Below are 19,138 nucleotides of genomic sequence, written 5' to 3' on the forward strand. Positions count from 1 at the left end.
CTTGAACCCAGAAAACTAAGGTTGCAGTGAGCCAAGATTGTGCCACTCCAACCTGGGTGACAGAGGGAGACTGTGTCTCATAAATAAATAAATAAAAATACTATTTCTGAAAAGAAAAATGGTTTATATATATTTGCAAAAAAAAGATAGAAAGGTGTACACCCAAATATTAACAGTGGAATTACTGATGAATTTTCTATATTGAATGCGTATTTGTTGGCAACCGAGGAAAAATCCCAGATAACGATTAAATTTATAAAGAAAACTGCATGTTGAAAGATAATCGAACTTAAAATTTAGAACTCATTTGATTAGAAAAAGCATCTCCTATTTGTAATTTTTCAAATCTAATTTTAGTAGTTTAAGCCTCAATAAAATTTTTAGATTTTAAGTTCTATAAATTTCCTTCAAAATATGTAGAATTGCATATTAAATCATCTTATAACAAGCAATTGAACAAAATTCTTACTTGAAAAATGCAATAAGAAGATTAACCATAATGATATACTGTACAAAGAGGTAGACTGCTTGAAGAAATGGAGTCAACCACGTCCCAGGACCACAGATTTGAGGGATAACAGAATCATTTGCACACACTTTAGAGAGAAAAAAAGAAAAAAATAAAAACAACTTAAATATAGTAATTCATCAGTAACTGCTATTCATGAGTGTTTCTGGTTATTTATTTACTTAAAGTAAGTTTCGATTATGTACAAATCTGTTTCACAGATTCCAGCAAAAGCCTCTGGGCAGGGAGCCATAGGAACCCCAGCTTAAGAGTGTTCAAACACAAAAAGATGCTGTGAGAAAAGTGGGTGCTATCTGTTTTACAACTCCATTCCAGAAAAGAAAGCATATTTAGGTGTTATATTTACCCTTTGAGGCAGGGTTTAACCTGAGGAGCATTAAAGAGGGTAAAATTCCTGGATCAACCATATGACAATATTTCTGTAAGAAAAATGTCTGAACTTTTTTTTTCCCCTGAGACGGAGTCTTGCTCTGTCACCCAGGCTGGAGTGCAGTGGCGCGATCTCGGCTCACTGCAACCTCCGGCTCCTGGATTCAAGCAATTCTCCTGCCTCAGCCTCCCGAGTAGCTGGGACTACAGGCATGCGCCACCATGCCCAGCTAATTTTGCATTTTTGGTAGAGACCGTATTTCATCATGTTGGCCAGCCTGGTCTCGAACTCCTGACCTCGTGATCTGCCCGCCTTGGCCTCCCAAAGTGCTGGGATTACAAGCATGACTCAACTTTAAGAGTTTGGTTGACTCATAGCAAAACCTGTACATTTACAAACATTAAGAGTATTGAGTTTATCTTATTATGTCACAAAAATGGGGCTGAAGAAATAGCTAAAAAGTGCTTCTCAATTATACAGTGATTAGATTTGAATTCCTTGTTTTTCATTACCCCTATCTGAAAAATTTCTGAAGCCAGAACATAGCTAATCACAAACAAGGAAAGGAAGAGCTTTAATACCCCCCACAGCATTACAAGGAATAAAATAAATTAGGCAGGGCAAGGATTAGAATTAAATAATGATGAATTAGTGATAAGTTCTAGCTAAATATTTATAGTACACTTAGCATTTAGTATTTGGTAATTTTTTAAAAGTATATGCATCAATGACACTCATAATGGTTCTATCATTCGTTTAAATGGTTTTACGGGCAAATTAATGGTAAGGTCTTTTCACTCCTAAATAATTTTATGAATCTATTTCCATTCTATTCAGATTAGTTTGTGGAAGCAAATACCCAAGAAAGAGAATGCAGAAAACTAAAAAACTATACTCAATGCTTTATAACAACTACACAATTAGAGTCATATCATTAGAAAAATAGCAGACAGCCAGGCGTGATGGCTCACGTTTGTAATCCCAGAACTTTGGGAGGCCAAAGCAGGCCGATCACTTGAGGTCAGGAGTTCAAGACCAGCCTGGCCAACATGGTGAAACTCTGTCTCTACTTAAAAAAACAAAAACAAAAAACTAGCCAGGCATGATGGTATGCAGCTGTAATCCCAGCTACTCCAGAGGCTGAGGCATGGGAATCACTTGAACCTGGAAGACAGAGGTTGCAGTGAGCTAAGACCACACCACTGCACTCCAGCCTGGGTGATAGGGTGAGACTCTGTCTCAAAGAGAAAAAAAAAAAAAAGTAGCAGACAATGAAAACCTGGAAATAACACCAAACAGAAGCCATTAAACACAAAATTTGACCAGGCTGGTAAAACAACATTAGTTTAACTACCGCCCAAGAACAAATAATGACCACAAATTTTCTATGTGGCCACCCTTGGACCTAACCACAATCCTCTCACTACATGGCCAACCCTTGACCTAATCATCCATAAACATGTAGGAAGGGAGTAACACAGATACTGGGGGAGGGAAGAGTGAAGGAAGAAGAAAGAACAAGAGTGAGAGAGAATTAACAAAATAAAGATTCTATATCTCAAATGTGGAAGTCAGCAGAATATCACTGAAAGCTGACAGCATCACTTATGTTCACAGGTTATCTAGTCTCACTGACTAAGACAACGTAAGAGTCAAAATGTGAATAGTAACAAAATTGAACAACAAACTTAATATTCTCTCTAAGAATAGGGTTGAATCAGTGGGAGTTATGTCATTGATTATCCAGAGAATGTACTCACAAGCTACAACAAAAACCTTGAGTATCTGTCATCTGTAAAACTCAACTTGCTGTAAGCTTTCAGTATTCACACAGGATCATTATTTTTGTAATTAACATTGTGCTTGACTTCTCAATATCGAATCTACCCTGAATGATCTACGCTAATCATGGCAATCCCATCCCCCTTGTCTGTAATCATTTTAGAGATAGGCAGGCTGAAGCCAACTCAAGCTAATGAAATGAAAGGACAGGTTCAAAAGGGAATTTCTATGAAAGGGACATTTCCCTCTAAAGAGAACTATCGATAAACAGTGTCTCTTTCCTCCTGTTGCTAATGACGGTCTTATGATCATAAGGGAAACTTACAGAGCTGGCAGCCGGATGAAAAAGAACAAGTGTCCTTAGCTATGAATTAACCAACCCTAAAGACCACTGGACCTAGCTCAATACTGTTATGTGAGTTAATAAATGTCCTTATTGTGTCCTAGGACAGTTTAGACTAGATTTCTAATACCTGCCACTAAAAAAATTCTAAAATACTTTTTCTTCCAATTAATTTGTATGTTTCTTCTGGAGTTCACTAACGCCTTTGTGTGGGGCTTAGGGTGGTAATAGTTTGACTTCTGAAAATATGCAATATTACTATAATTCAATATTGGTTTTAAAACACAAAATAACCAAAAGATAAATCTGTAAATATACAATTCTTACCATCAATTTCGTATGCATAAACTTCACCAAAAATCATCCAGTATGGGTGAAAAACTATATCTTTAGCAAGAGTCCAAGATGGTGCTTCATGAGGATAAAGTATTGCCTTTCTGGGAACACCAAAACTAAGTAATACAAGAGCCATAATCACTACAATGTAGAACATATTGGCCACCTGTTAAAAAATGAACACTGTTAAAATACAAGGAAGTTTAAACACTATGACAAATCTTTTTAAAAGATTCTAATGTTCTAATAGACCAAAAAAATCCATTAAACACAAAAAATCTTTGAGATTATTTTTGTTCCTAGTGATAGCTTTCAGAAGAATTTCATCACTATATAAATCTTAACATCTAGGAGATTATGTAAAAAAAAATCTATTAAGCTAAGCAAGTCATGGGCATCTTTATCTACATAATGAACTGTATCACTGGTTCAAACTGAAGTGTGGCTATCTCTGTGGTACGTGAAGATTTTCAAGAAGTACACAGACAGGGACAGATTTAGGGAATCAATTTCCATAACTGCCCTTTCCTAAAGCTTCTCTGTTCTTATAATGGAAGCACAGACTCTCTCTTTTCCATGTTGCCTCTGATAATTGTACTTTGCCCACTTCACACAAAAAAATAATACTTCCCACCCACCCTGAATCCATGGGTGCCTTGTCCTGGGATATGAAAACTTCCTAGGAGCCAAACAAAACAATCTGAATTATTAGCATGGGTGTTGAAAAACTAAAAGATACCAATGTCTGGGAAACAAATACTTTTGTAAGTCATGTAGTTTGTAATTCTTTAATTTCAATAAAAGGGCCTAATTGAGCTAAAATCTAGTAATTCATTGAAAAATTATTTTCATTGTTAAATTTCATTGTTAAATTACAATGTACATTTTGACATAATTATGTAAGGATTCAAAGAATTAAGCAGAATGCTATAATAAAACTTTACCTCCCATCTACTTATTTAGGTATATAAGTTCTCCAGCCTGCACTACTTATTGTCTAGCCTAGAAAATATAAAAAAGTGAATATACGACCAGGAACAGTGACTCAAGCCTGTAATCCTAGCACTTTGGGAGGCCGAGGCAGGTGGATCACTTGAGGTCAGGAGTTCGAGACTGGCCTGGCCAACATGGTGAAACCCTGTGTCTACTAAAAATATAAAACTTAGCCGGGCATGGTGGCACACTCCTGTAATCCCTGCTACTCAAGAGGCTGAGGCAGAAGAATCACTTGAACCCGGGAGGCGGAGGTTGCAGTGAGCCAAGATCATGCCACTGCACTCCAGTCTGGGAGACAGAGCGAGACTCCATCTCAAAAAAAAAAAAAAAAAAAAAGGAATATACATATAAAGAAGTGAATGCTTTCTCACTCTAGCAATATGTAATATTCATTCATAAATAATCATCTAGCTGAGGAGAAAGGCCTCATGCAAAAGAGAATACATTTACAATAAATCTGTACATTAACCTACTGTAAACTTAAAATAATTGTAATGACAACTTAAAATAAATTATGACATATTCATATATTTTTAAAATGAATATACAGTGACAGCAGAAATGGAAAGTAAGATGTGAAAGGTAAAGGGGACAGTAAGTAGTCAAGGCCGGATAAAGTAATTTTATAGGGGCTTAAGATTAGGAAGAAAAGTTGTGTAGATAGCTGAGAGTCTTAAAATGTCAATTCAAATGAAGAGATGAGACTTGATGCTTCATCTTTAAAATTTTGTTAGATGAACATATAAATTTCCTTTTTAAATTAAGAGCTGGGTCTTTACAACTTGCAGAGGCCTAACACGCTCCAAAATTCTTAACTGGGTGTTCTTATTTGCAAAATGGACAAATAATGCCTTCATTGAGCATCTGAGAACATTACTGAGAGAATGCATGTTTTTAAATAAACAAAATATTGCAAAACAAAAAATATATTAAGATAAAAGATTTTAAAAGGCAAAAAATGTATTAAAACATTATTCATGCTATTTGATATATTTTGGAATATAAATGTTTGTAATTAAAGGAAAAGCCAAGTCAAATATTCCAAATGAAACCCAAATCTGTATTGACGTAAACTAAAATTATTCAAGCTCTATGGTTGATGATTCATAGTCATCTTTGCATTTCACACGCCTTTTCACATAAAGCCTAAATGACAACCACTTTCCTTGTGCTTGATACGAATTTAATTAATTAAAAATATGTGAGTATCGGCTTGCTCATAAAAATGAGGATTCTTAAAGTAAAATTTTGCTGGGCATGGTGGCTCACGCCTGTAATCCCAGCACTTTGGGAGGCCGAGGCAGGCAGATCACAAGGTCAGGAGTGCGAGACCAGCCTGGCCAATATGGTGAAAGCCTGTCTCTACTAAAAATACAAAAATTAGCCGGGCATGGTGGCGCATGCCTGTAGTCCCAGCTACTTGGGAGGCTGAGGCAGAAGTATCGCTTGAACCCAGGAGGTGGAGGTTGGAGTGAGCACAGATCATGCCACTGCACTCCAGCCTGGGTGACACAGCGAGACTCCATCTTAAAAAATAAAATAAAATAAAGTAAAATTTTAAAAAATGAGGATTCTTATAATGCATACAGAATGAGTGTGAGAAGTTTAGCATGTACCATATAATTTTCATTAGTCTGCTATTAAAAGATGTATTAGGTTGATGCAAAAGTAATTGCAGTTTTTGCAATTACTTTTAATGGCAAAAACCGCAATTACTTTTGCACTAGCCTATAAAGTGTGAGGGAGGTTTCTTCTTTTTAATCTTTTATTGTCTTCAAGCTTTTCAAAGCTGTTTCCTCTGGTTAGAAACTCCCTGCTCAGAAGAAAAATCCCACGTATTTTCTTTTTTGTTAATGATTATACTTTAAGTTCTAAGGTACAGAAATACCATTTGACCCAGCTATCCCATTACTGGGTATATACCCAAAGGATTATAAATCATGCTACTATAAAGACACACGCACACGTATGTTTATTGTGGCACTATTCACAACAGCAAAGACTTGGAACCAACCCAAATGTCCATCAATGATAGACTGGATTAAGAAAATGTGGCACATATACACCATGGAATACTATGTAGCCATAAAAAAGGATGAGTTCATGTTCTTTGCAGGGACATGGATGCAGCTGGAAACCATCATTCTGAGCAAACTATTGCAAGGACAGAAAACCAAACACTGCATGTTCTCACTCATAGGTGGGAATTGAACAATGAGAACACTTGGACACAGGGTGGGGAACATCACACACCGGGGCCTGTCATGGGGTAGGGGGCAGGGGGAGGGATAGCATTAGGATAAATACCTAATGTAAATGATGAGTTAATGGGTACAGTAAACCAACATGGTGCATGTATACCTATGTAAATCCCACGTATTTTCTAAACTCCTTTGAAATGCCATAATCTTTGTGAAAGCCTTCATGACAGAATTGGTTACTAGCTCTTCTATCTTCACATAACAATTTATCATATTTTTCAATAGGTACCTATCTGTTCACATGTCTATATTTAGAGACTCAATTGTTGAGTTCCATGAGGATCTGGACCATGTCTTATTCAACTTTGTAGCCCCAGCTTAGTTTAAGTCTTAACATGTAATAGATACACAATGATGAAATAATGAATGTTAGAACTAGAACAGTAACCATTATGAAACTTCCAAAGGGGATGTAAAGGGAAGCTGGCACTAGGGGAAAACAGACAATGATGGAACAAATTACTAGTTGACAAGGAGAAAGACATCCCAGCAGAGGGTGGTTCTAGAGAAGATCACAAATAAAGGCTTCTGTACTTCCTAACTCTTCCATTTACATTACCATTAAAGTAACTAGACACCACTAAGTCACTAAATGACCTGGTAAGCATATAAGAGCTACAACACCTTTTTTGCATGCTAAAATGTTAGGCTAAAACCAATTCTTCCCAAAAAACCTTAACTGCCCTATTTTTCCTTGAAATACCATAAGAATGCCAAAATGTGTGAATAATGAGTAATACTTTGATGTGAAAAACAGTACACCAGTTATTCTCAATTAAGGGGGGAAGACACATTCTCTTGGAGGGGAACAGTGCAGCGTGAAACTGCAAATATAATAATTTATATTTAGAAAACCTAAAAATCTTGTTTTCAAGATGCGAAGATAATCTTGTGAGCTTAGCAGGGTTACTCAAGAAATATTTAATTTAGAAGACTGATTTTATTTTAAATTATTATACTTTAAGTTCTAGGGTACATGTGCACCATGTGCAGGTTTGTTACATATGTATACATGTGTCATGTTGGTGTGCTGCACTCGTCATTTACATTAGGTATATCTCCTAATGCTATCCCTCCCCCTGACCCCCACCCCACGACAGGCCCCAGTGTGTGATGTTCCCCATTCCCCACCCTGTGTCCAAGTGTTCTCATTGTTCAATTCCCACCTATCAGTGAGAACATGCGGTGTTTGGTTTTTTGTCCTTGCAATAGTTTGCTCAGAATGATGGTTTCCAGCTTCATCCATCTCCCTACAAAGGACATGAACTCATCCTTTTTTGTGGCTGCATAGTATTCCATGGTGTATATGTGCCACATTTTCTTAATCCAGTCTATCACTGATGGACATTTGGGTTGGTTCCAAGAGAAGACTGATTTTCTAAGATTAAGGGAGTATAAGAAACTCTAAGAATAGCTTTTTATATTTATTAAAATGGGACAAATATTTTAAAATAGTTGAGAAACAGCACGTATTTTTAAAGCATATTTTGATAAAACTACTGTATATATTTATTTACGAGAAGTTTGAAACAAACACATGCGTTCATACATGTCTTGAGAGATGAAGGATGTACGTTAAACTGTTAATAGTGAATGTCTCTGAATAGTGATTTGTCTGCATTTGCTGAAATTTCCTAGGATGAACAGGAATTTCAGAATAAGGAACAGCAATAGCTGTATTACAAATTTTGCCTTTTTCACCACTGAAAACTAAAAGGAATTATGGCAAGGAGTAGACCCAATATATTTTAGATTCAGTGTATAAAAAAATTACACATTCAACTTGACATCTCGATTTTAAAAAATAAAACCTGCCACTCAGATAAGACTAAGGAAAAGAGCAAAATACTGGGCATACTGTATTAGGAAAAGATCAGGTATTTTGGAATTAACTTTTATAAAATAGCCTGGATCAAGCAGGGTGTGGTGGCTCACGCCTGTAATCCCAGCACTTTGGGAGGCCAAGGCAGGCAGACCATCTGAGGTGAGGAGTTTGAGACCAGCCTGACCAACATGGTGAAATCCTGTCTCTACTAAAAATACAAAATTAGCTGGGCATGGTGGCGCACGCCTGTAATCCCAGCTCCTCGGGTGGCTGAGGCAGGAGAATCACTTGAACCTGAGAGGCAGAGGTTGCAGTGAGCCAAGATAGTGCCATTGCACTCCAGCCTGGGCAACAGAGTGAAACTCCGTCTCAAAAAAAAAAAAAAAAAAAAAAAAAAAGCCTGGATCAGTGAAGACAGGAAAAAGGAGTTACCTACAGACATAAACTATAGATAGTATAGCTAACATTATCTTGCAAAGCACAAAATGGGTGTAGGGGATTGGGATTGAGCATGAGAAACTCTTAAGGAATGGCAGATTTGAAGTATGAGGCAAACAAACACAAAACAAAAGACATTCACTGGCTCAAATAAAATTATGTTAATAACATTTTTGTGATTTTTTAAAAAAATCAATAAACCCATGAGTATTATCAAACGTCTCTCAACTTACCATTTTTCCAATCATCATTACATAAGGTCCTGCCTGTTGATTTACAGCTAGAAAATCTAGCAAACGCACATACCAAAATATTATGTTAAGACAGTAAATTAATCTTCCAGCCACAAAAACATGATTATCATATGCATTTGCAAAGTTCCATTTTGCTCCAAATCTTAGTCCAAATCCAATGAAGAAAGAAATTATGGCAATTGTATCACTGATGTTGAAGTAATCACTAAACCATACTTTAATCTTCTGGTTTACTTTCCCAGCTTCAGACATAAAGATCTAAAGGTTTAACAACAACAAAAAAAAGTGTAATCAATTTATTCCTATTAAAACACATACAGCATTCAACTATAACATTACAGTAGAATTTCACATAGCTTTTATTTATTAACTTATTTATTTTGAGACAGAGTCTTGCTCTATTGCCCAGGGTGGAGTGCAGAGGCGCAATCTCGGCTCACTGCAACCTCCATCTCCCAGGTTCAAGAGATTCATCCAACTAAGAAGTTGAAAATTCAGATTACAAGCCAGTTCTCTAGACCTGGATTGTAAAATACTTTTGAAAAATTGTTTTATTTCAAATTAAAGCAGCACCTGGATATCCTGGTAGTAGCTGCCAAACCTGCCTTCTTTGTAGAAAGTAAATAACTCAATGGTTTAAGTAGCTGTATTTACCTAACTTATTTAAAACATATGACTCTTCTCCTGAATATATGAAGTTTAAGAATTATCTTTTGGGAGGAATGGTAACACATTCGCAACTTCAAAATTCATGGTGTATCATAAATACTGCAAAGCATCCGTTTCACTCTTCTCCCTTAGCCAATTAATTACTCTTCCCACTAGAGGCAACCACTACTATTACTGTCTCATGAACACTGGCAGAGCTATTTTATGAATATACATATTTTAAAATGCTTTGCAATTTGCTTTTATCATTTAACAAATCAATTTCTTCAAACATGCTGATAAAACAACAGATTTAATAAACATATGGACCATAACACTCAGAGGAATTTAAAATACAAAATAAGCTATTTAATAAGAAATTCCTTCTGGTTCGAGATGGTGTTTGGAAAAGAAAAAAAAAAGAAATTCTTATGATATCTAAGTGAGAGAGAAATACAACGCCTTCTAATTATTTTTGCAATTTCTTGTATTCTCTAAATGTAAGGTAGAGACATTAAATAATTCAGAGGTACTTATGCAAGTATGTTATAAAACAATATTCATGGCCAGGTGCGGTAGCTCACGCCTATAATCCTAGCACTTTGGGAGGCCAAGGCGGGTGGATCACGAGGTCAGGAGTTCGAGACCAGCCTGACCAACATGGCGAAACCATATCTCTACTAAAAATACAAAAATTAGCCAGGCTTGGTGGCACGCACCTGTAATCCCAGCTACTAGGGACGCTGAGGCAGGAGAATCGCTTGAACCCGGGAGGCAGAGGTTGCAGTGAGCTGAGATTGTGCCACTGCACTCCAGCCTGGGTCACAGAGGGAGACTCCGTCTCAAAACAAACAAACAAACAAACAAAAAAAACAAGTATTCATGTAGCTACTACTTCAAAAACAAAGTATAAATATTAAGAAAAAGATTTTCTTCAAAATCAGGATATTAAAAAAGACCTATCTATTTTATTTTTATTTTGAGATAGAGTATCACTCTTTCGCCCAGGCTGGAGTACAGTGGTGCAATCTCAGTTCACTGCAACCTCTGCCTCCCGGGTTCAAGTGATCCTCCTGCCTCAGTCTTCCGAGTAGCTGGGATTACAGGTGGCCACTACCATGCCCAGCTAATTTTTGTATTTTTAGTAGAGATGGGGTTTCACCCTGTTGGCCAGACTGGTCTCGAACTCCTGACCTCGAGTGATCTGCCCGCCTCAGCCTCCTAAGGTGCTGAGATTACAGGCGTGAGCCACCACGCCTGGCCTAAAGACCTATTTATAATTTACCTACCTAATTGGCTAAATCAGGTACGTAAATTAAAAGTCATTTAGCTAAGTATATTTAATACTTTTTGAAGAGTGACAGCAAAAATGTGAATGTTCAGGAAATAAACAAAATATAGGGTACATTTTTATAGGCTATATTTCTGACACAAATCATTTTATTTGTAATGGCAACAAAGTATACAGCATACTCACTAATCTCTATTCTTTTGTCATTATTTTGGGAACAGCAAAATTACACAGGTTCTACACTTCTACAATGTCATCACACACACACACACACATCCACGTATACACCCAAAACAAAACAAAACAGAAAATCTTCCATGTATACAGTAAATTATTGGTAGAAAAAACTAAAGACATACCTCACGGACTTTCTCAATGGCATAAGTAAAAATATAAGCAATAACAATCCATTCTTGAACTGAAGGTAATTGTTCCATTTGTACAAGAACCACAAATGTATAAAGCATCAGAAATCCTAAATATGCCAACTAATAAAAAAATAAAGGTTACATAAATAACATTGGTTACAAAATAAATCTTTTAATTATGAACATTTTCAAACACACACAAAAATAGACATTAAATGAAACTTTGTGAATTATCCCCTAGTTTCCTTTATTAAAACAATTTTAGAAATATCTCTTCTTCAGCACAGACATTGCATTTACTGCAGTATAAATGGTCCCCAGGGTATAAACGTGTTGTTCTACAACTCTTGTCAACCTTTAGAACGTCCCACAGAAGAGATTTTACAATCAGGTTTATGTTCTCAGCATATGCCACACAATTCTGCTTAACTCATACCTACAGTATCATAATATATTAAAATTACTGCAGAATTTCACCACCATTATCATCAAGGAACACATGTTTCCTGCCTCCTTCCTCCCCCAACCAAACAGTATTCCTAAAAAAGACAACTGGGGCAGGCCACGGTGGCTCACGCCTGTAATCCCAGAACTTTGGGAAGCCAATGCAGGCAGATCACCTGAGGTCAGGGGTTCGAAACTAGCCTGGCCAACAGGGTGAAACTCCATCTCTACTGAAAAAAAAAAAACAAACAAAAATTAGTCAGACGTGGTGGTGCATGCCTGCAACTCCAGCCACTCGGGAGGCTGAGGCACAAGAATTGCTTGAACCTGGGAGGTGCAGGTTGCAGTGAGCTGAGATCATGCCATTGTACTCTAGCCTGGGCAACAGAGCGAGACTCTGTCCAAAAAAAAAAAAAAAAAAGAGAGAAAGAAAAGAAAAAAAAACAAGACAAGACAAGACAGACAGACAACTGGTATTTTCTTAGCTCCCAGTCACGAAAGTTGAACCCCAAAAAGTGGAAAAAATGTGAAAAGCCTTTGCCCCAGGTAAGGAAACAGCCCACCTTTGATACTCTTTACAAAACAGGTTACAGAGAGGTGCTAAAGTTTATGTATAAACACATGTGAGTATTTATTTCATTTCAGAAGAAAACCCACACTTATTGACCCTCGAAAAATTATGGGTAAGAATCCTCTCATCTCTGTCTTGTCTCCACCAGTCCTAGAGTAAGTCACATCCTTTATTTGATTATCTATGGCAGGCTAGGGAGTAAACTGCAGTAAAGAAAGAAAAGAGAAATTCCTGTAGTCACCCACGTTGGCTATTTTAACGTAGCCATTCACATGAATGCAAACGTAAGAAAACTGCCCTATTTTCATTAGTGGAGACAGAATTTGGAGATTAGATCAGATAACTGATATTTGCAATTTCAGCCTCTGAACAGGAAGGAACAAGAACATTTTCATATAGAGATGTAAGGAAATGTTAATCTCAGGTTAATGGTCACATGTGTGGGTGAAAAAGCAATCACCAAAGAAACAAATTCTTATTGATTAAAATGAAAAAATCTCCACAACAACAAAGTTAAAAAACATCTTCATTAAGGGTTTTCCTATGAAGGGGAGTTAAGAACTCATTTACTCAGTCCCTGGTTAAAAGTAGGGGCTAATCTCATTTGCTGTATCACCTGTTCCTTCAGGTTGGTCCATTGCTAGGGAGTAGCACCAGCAAGACAGCCCACTAATATTTCCTAGTGCTCATTCTCCACACGAAACAACCAAAACAACACATAAACACCTACAGTTCAACCAAAATAACAGGTGAGTCCATCCTTGTATGGACATATGCTCTTTAACCTGCTAGTAAAATCAATTTTTCCATAAAGCAAGAGAAAAGCCAATTATATGGAAGGTAATCAAGCATACATTTTAATACGATTAAAGAAATAAGCCACAGATAAATAAAACCAGATAAACAATCTGGATTACTTTTTATCATCATCAGTTAACACTGCAAACAGGTTTATTTCTAGACTTTTATGTATTATCTGCAAAATCCTAAAGCACAAAAAATTGTAAGTGTGTATCAGAATCTCTTTTGGTCCATCTTTTATCATTATTTTTACTAGTTGATTAGTATTTGCTACCAACTTACAAAGGCCAATGGTATCGTATATTTGTTAGGTACATTTTTGGTTCCAATTAGACCTAAAATTTGTTAGTGTTTATCACTCTAGATGATGACAATTTAAATGAAACTAAGGCAAATGTATCACTCTTTTAAATGTGAAATGCCTTTTCAGTGATCTAAGTTATATCAACATTAGTATGGATTCTGAACCAATGGTCCCCCAAAGCCTCTTAAAAACATCATGCTCGTGTAATTTAAAAACATACCGTGTTAAACCAGAATTTTACAATTGGTGCATGATAAAAGGCATAAAACTTTCGCGTGATTGGAAGCTTTTTTGATTTCATTTGTATCTCCATCTCATTCTTTCCTTCATTACTATCCAAAATTCGTACTTCTTTAAACACTTCCTAAAATTAAAAAAATATTCTTTTGTATAATTATTCAGAACAAACTTATATTTACTTTAAAATGTTTTCCTGCTTACCATGGGGATCTCTTCTGTTATGTTCTGAAAGTTGTTTTCGCTGTCATCCATTGTCATCTGATGAGCATCTTGAGATTGTGGGATATGGGACATTTCAGCCTTAGTTTTATATTCTAACAGTAATATGGCAGGTGGAACTAAAATGCTTAGTATGACCTAAATTTTCAGAAACATAATTTTGCATTTTAAAATTAATGACCTTCAAGAATATAATAAAAACAAAACAAAACAAAGAATATAATAAAAACAATAAAAGATATTAAATATCTTTGATTAGCCATTTTGCCCCTAGCAGTGGAGGGAAAAAAACAAAAAATTGATTTTTTACTTATATATTGTATTTAAAGAAGCCCAATTTTAATTGTTTTAAAGAGTAACAAAACATTTGATTATTATGATAATAAGGGTATAGGATAGATTCAATAATTATTATAGACTTGTCCTTTAAATAAAATCAGATTACAATTTGTTCAGAAAATGCATTTTGTTTAAACAAAATTCAAGCCTTATAAAAGTGCTATGTCCTTAATTTTATCCTAAATCTCTTTGCAAGTGTTCCATGTCATAACGTGATTACTCAGCTTGTGCCTCTATAAACAAAAAGGTTTATTTCTAAAATTTTACTTATTACTTGCAAAATCCCACAGCATGAAGAAATTGTAATTGTGTAACAGGTTTTCTGTTGGTTATTCAGTGGCCTATGGTTAAACTATTTGCCTGATTTCTGACTCCTACATTTCTGTACCTTATTTTAAAAGATATAAGAGAACAAAAAGCAAAGTTCAAAGCAGTATCTATCACCATGATGAAACCAAAAGTACATGCCATTTTACCCAAATTTTTAATCATAAAAACAGGCCACATGGATATACTTATCTATAATGGGTATATCAATATACTCATCCAATATACTTTAAGTAACTTAAAAGTAACAGATTATTAAATTAGCAGATAGGTCTTGAATTTCAGAATTTGGGAATAATCCTTTCATAAAGTAGTAACTTTTTTCAAGGCTGCTCAGGGCCATAATCTCCGATATTTCCCATTTGTTCCCCTTCTAGCTCAAAGAGAGGCCATAATCATTATAGACACTTGAAAAGGATTCAAAAGTAAAGAAGAAGAGGAAAAAAGAAGCCCATTATACCACTTGGGATGAAATGCCAATCATCCTTCTTGCTCCCTCTTTACCTCCCACCATTACACTCACACATCAAGGCATTTTACTACACATTTAGACTAATTCTTCTGTTCTTTTTATCTAATCACATGCTTTATATCAAATTATTTCTAAGGTATACCTTGTACCAGGAATTTTTCCTCATATTCAGCCTTCCCATCCACATATCAGATAACAACATTTGTGTACAGGTGTGGGCTACAAAAGGTCTAAGTCTTGAAGAAACTGCTAACTTAAGGCAGGTTGAATTACTCCAGTTCTTCAGTTCATAAGTGAGCAATTTCATAGCCATGGTTTCATCTTGTCTGAAGGACTGTTCTAATAATTCAACGGCCAACTGACCAAAATCACTATAAAAAGATAAAAGCCAAAATATACTCAGATTGACAAACTGCAATTTTAAACCACTATTCTTATATATATTAATGCTTTTCTACTTTTTAATATTCTCACACACACTTACAGAATTATGAGGCATTAAAACCATAACTCTGTTTTCAGACATCTACATCTACGTGGAAATCACAAAATATTAAAATATGTCACATTAGGTACAAGATTGAAAAGGTGAATCCAGAGCACTTTCTCCCGGTCCTAGAAATCAAACTATAATCTCAAAGGGAATCAAAACTCACAATGCTACAATGCTCTGTTCAAAAAAGTTTATGTAGTATTTCAAACACAGAAAACAGTTGGTACCTGGTAGAGAAGAACTATGTGACTAGGCAGTAACCTAATTATGAAAAACATCTGAATCTTGAAGTCCCACTAAGTAACCATAGGATCCCTGTTAAGAGTTATTTTCAGTAACAATTATCACTGCCCTCTAAAGACCCCACTTGGGGAGCCGGAGGTCTTAGTATATATTAGAAAACTTCTACAAACGACTTTTCCAGTTTAATATTCCAACACTGCCCCTCTAAGTAAACTGTAAACTTTTATGAACTATGTCGTTATTCTATGTATGTAGTTCTAGCTTCTGAAGTGTCCTCCCAGTTGAATTCAATCTATTTTCTTACAACACAGCTCCAACCTCACTTCCACTCTTTCCTTACCAATTCAAATGGAACTTTCTAATCCAATTGCTACTATTTGCAAAAATTAAAATGAATTCTGGCATTTCTTCTTTGTTTCGAGACAGGGTCTACTGCTGTCACCCAGGCTGGAATGCAATGGCATGGTAACAGCTCACTGCAGCCTCAACCTCCCAGGCTCAAGTGATCCTCCCACCTCAGCCTCCTGAGTAGCTGGGACAACAGACAAGTGCCACCACACCCAGCTAATTTTTAAATGTCATGTAGAGACAGGGTCTGCCTATGTTGCCCAGGCTGCATTTCTTCTTTCTTGCTGAGATATTTAATTCTTGAGTTGCAAATATAATAACTTCTTTTTCATAAAGGCAGACAGTTTAATTAAAAAAAAATACTCATATAATTTTCTGTCAATTGTACCAATAAGATTATACATATAAATACATCACCATTAAGTATGTGGCACTGTAACAGCCACTCGAACAATACCTACTTTGAATTTTTAAAATGTTTTCAAATAATAAAATATCACTTACTTGGAATACTGTTTCAGTTCTTCTGAAGTATCATCTACCAGGTCACTCTGCTTTGCTTCATATGCCATTGAACGATAGATCTTACAGGCAACTAATGCTTTAGCCATTGATTCTTCACCATGTTGCCATAAAAAACGGGCCATGACCTGCCTCTTCATAAGGCAAGCCCAAATTAAAAGTTCGTTAAGTGGATAAGGAAAGCGCTTGGTTTCTGGATCATCAATGTCTACAATTTCATCTTTGGTTCTTTTCTTCTTTCCTTCTTCCATAACTGTATCAATCTTCCAGGGAAAATAAAGTTATAAAGCTCATTATAATAAGGCCATATGAAATTTATGTCAGTGAAAATTTTAGTAAAATATCTTTACATTATTCAGCTCCATACAACTGCACGTAATAGCATAAATTTTATAAACTTGATTTTTATTATAGCTCATAATTCATTTTATGAAAATGCTGTTTCAACAAAAATGTCTTTGCAATAAACATTTTCCAAAATTTAAGGGCCTAAATATTTCAACTAATATTCTAATAGAACATAATTTTAATAAAGGGTTAGATAACATTTTTGTCATACATGTTCTTAATCAAGTAAAACTGAAATGAAAGGAGTCAGGTAAACATTTATTAAAACATTTTAATTTGGTTATTATCATACCTAAATATGAAAATGTACGCTGGGTGCGGTGGCCCACGCCTGTAATCCCAGCACTTTGGGAGGCTGAGGAGGATGGATCACGAGGTCAAGAGATCGAGACCATCCTGGCCAACATGGTGAAACCCCGTCTCTACTAAAAATACAAAAAATTAGCCAGTGTGGTGGCGGGTGCCTGTAGTCTCAGCTACTCAGGAGGCTGAGGCAGGAGAATCCCTCGAACCCGGGAGACGGAGGTTGCAGTGAGCCAAAATTGTGCCACTGCACTCCAGCCTGGTGACAGAGCAAGACTCCTGTCTCAAAAAAAAAAAAAAAAAAAAGTAACAGAATCATTGACTTATAATTAATATCTCTGTGTATGAGAAAATGACAATTCTAAGACATATCCAAAAATGAAAGGTAATTCTTACTATATCAATTAGGTTTTTTTGTTTAATAATACTAAGTAATTTAGAAAGAAGAAAATAAAAACCCAGAAAGAATAATATTTAAATAAATTTACCTTTGGTCGGTAGGGCTGTGCTGTCTTAATGAAATGGTTATGCCTCATTTTTTCCTTTTTATCTGCCCTATTGCCAAAAGATTCATGACTCTTTCGCAACTGAGGAGTGCTGCTGGAGGTATTTCGGCCAGACCTCTGAAAATGAGATCTTATTAGCTTTTATAGATTTAAACATGCTGACACATTATAAAAACTCAAGAATCAATTCATATATGTGTGCAAATGTGTTTGTGTATACACACAAAATATGACTGATTTAGGATTTTGACGACATAATATTTCTAATTACCCTTAGTTGAAAATCTTCAACTTTATGACAGCGTTACTTTCTCCGTTCTAATGTTAATTCTTAACAATTAAAGTGCATGTGTTAACGTTAAAGCATATATATAGATTTCCCCACAAATTTTACATACCCGATTATTTCCACCAAGACTATTATATATTAATCGAAAACGTTTCCTAGTATAGGTGCATCTGTAGGTTCCTCCCATGAGATATTCAATAACAAGTCCTATATCAATTAGAGTGATCTTATATCCTGGAGGAAGATTTCCCTAGAAACAAAACATTTGTTTTAAATAGATCAGATAGCATTTCTCAATACTGCCATGCCCTGCCTAGGAACAGGCCTACTCTCCAAAATGACAAATGTTTACTTCTTATAAGAAGCAAGGGCCAGGTGCAGTGGCTCACGCCTGTAATCCCAACATTTTGGGAGGCCAAGGCGGGTGGATCACCTGAGGTCGAGTTCGAGATCAGCCTGACCAACATGATGAAACCCCATCTCTACTAAAAATACAAAAAAATTAGCCAGGCAAGCTAGCACATGCCTGTAGTCCCAGCTACTCAGGAGGCTGAGGCAGGAGAATCGCTTGAACCCGGGAGGTGGAAGTTGCAGTGAGCCAAGATGGTGCCACTGCACTCCAGCCTGGGAGACAGAACGAGACTTGGTCTCAAAAAAAAAAAAAAAAAGCAGCAGCAGCAAGGGCTGCCAGCAGCTAAGCTATCTTTACAGAAGGAAATGCTTGTTTCTCTATTTCCTCTGTAAAAATATGGGATTCTGAAGTTCTGAGGTCTCAAAGGTGTGTCCTGAGACAGGAGTATGACCTAAAGCAGGAAGATAACAATTTCATCTCTCCATTGCCCCAACACTTCACACATAAGAGACAAAGCAGGCTGGGCGCTGTGGCTCAGGCCTGTAATCCCAGCACTTTGGGAGGCCGAGGCAGGCG

General features: G+C 36.2%; 1 protein-coding gene across 3 annotated transcripts in view; it reads right to left on the reverse strand.

The window, feature by feature from the left end:
- The window catches only part of TRPM7 (transient receptor potential cation channel subfamily M member 7), a 128,905-nt gene that overhangs the window by 35,083 nt on the left and 74,684 nt on the right, over nucleotides 1-19,138 (reverse strand). For all 3 annotated transcript variants that reach the window (XM_002825444.6, XM_054531466.2, XM_054531467.2), the window contains 10 exons: nucleotides 18,320-18,460; nucleotides 17,904-18,038; nucleotides 16,747-17,027; nucleotides 15,301-15,529; nucleotides 14,003-14,158; nucleotides 13,782-13,925; nucleotides 11,433-11,561; nucleotides 9,114-9,392; nucleotides 3,352-3,526; nucleotides 470-596 (listed from right to left, as the gene is read on the reverse strand). In XM_002825444.6, coding sequence (XP_002825490.3) covers nucleotides 470-596; nucleotides 3,352-3,526; nucleotides 9,114-9,392; nucleotides 11,433-11,561; nucleotides 13,782-13,925; nucleotides 14,003-14,158; nucleotides 15,301-15,529; nucleotides 16,747-17,027; nucleotides 17,904-18,038; nucleotides 18,320-18,460 — 1,796 coding nt within the window. The remainder of the gene's footprint in view (nucleotides 1-469; nucleotides 597-3,351; nucleotides 3,527-9,113; nucleotides 9,393-11,432; nucleotides 11,562-13,781; nucleotides 13,926-14,002; nucleotides 14,159-15,300; nucleotides 15,530-16,746; nucleotides 17,028-17,903; nucleotides 18,039-18,319; nucleotides 18,461-19,138) is intronic.

Source organism: Pongo abelii, chromosome 16 (genome assembly GCF_028885655.2).
Source record: "Pongo abelii isolate AG06213 chromosome 16, NHGRI_mPonAbe1-v2.0_pri, whole genome shotgun sequence".
Classification (NCBI taxonomy): domain Eukaryota; kingdom Metazoa; phylum Chordata; class Mammalia; order Primates; family Hominidae; genus Pongo; species Pongo abelii.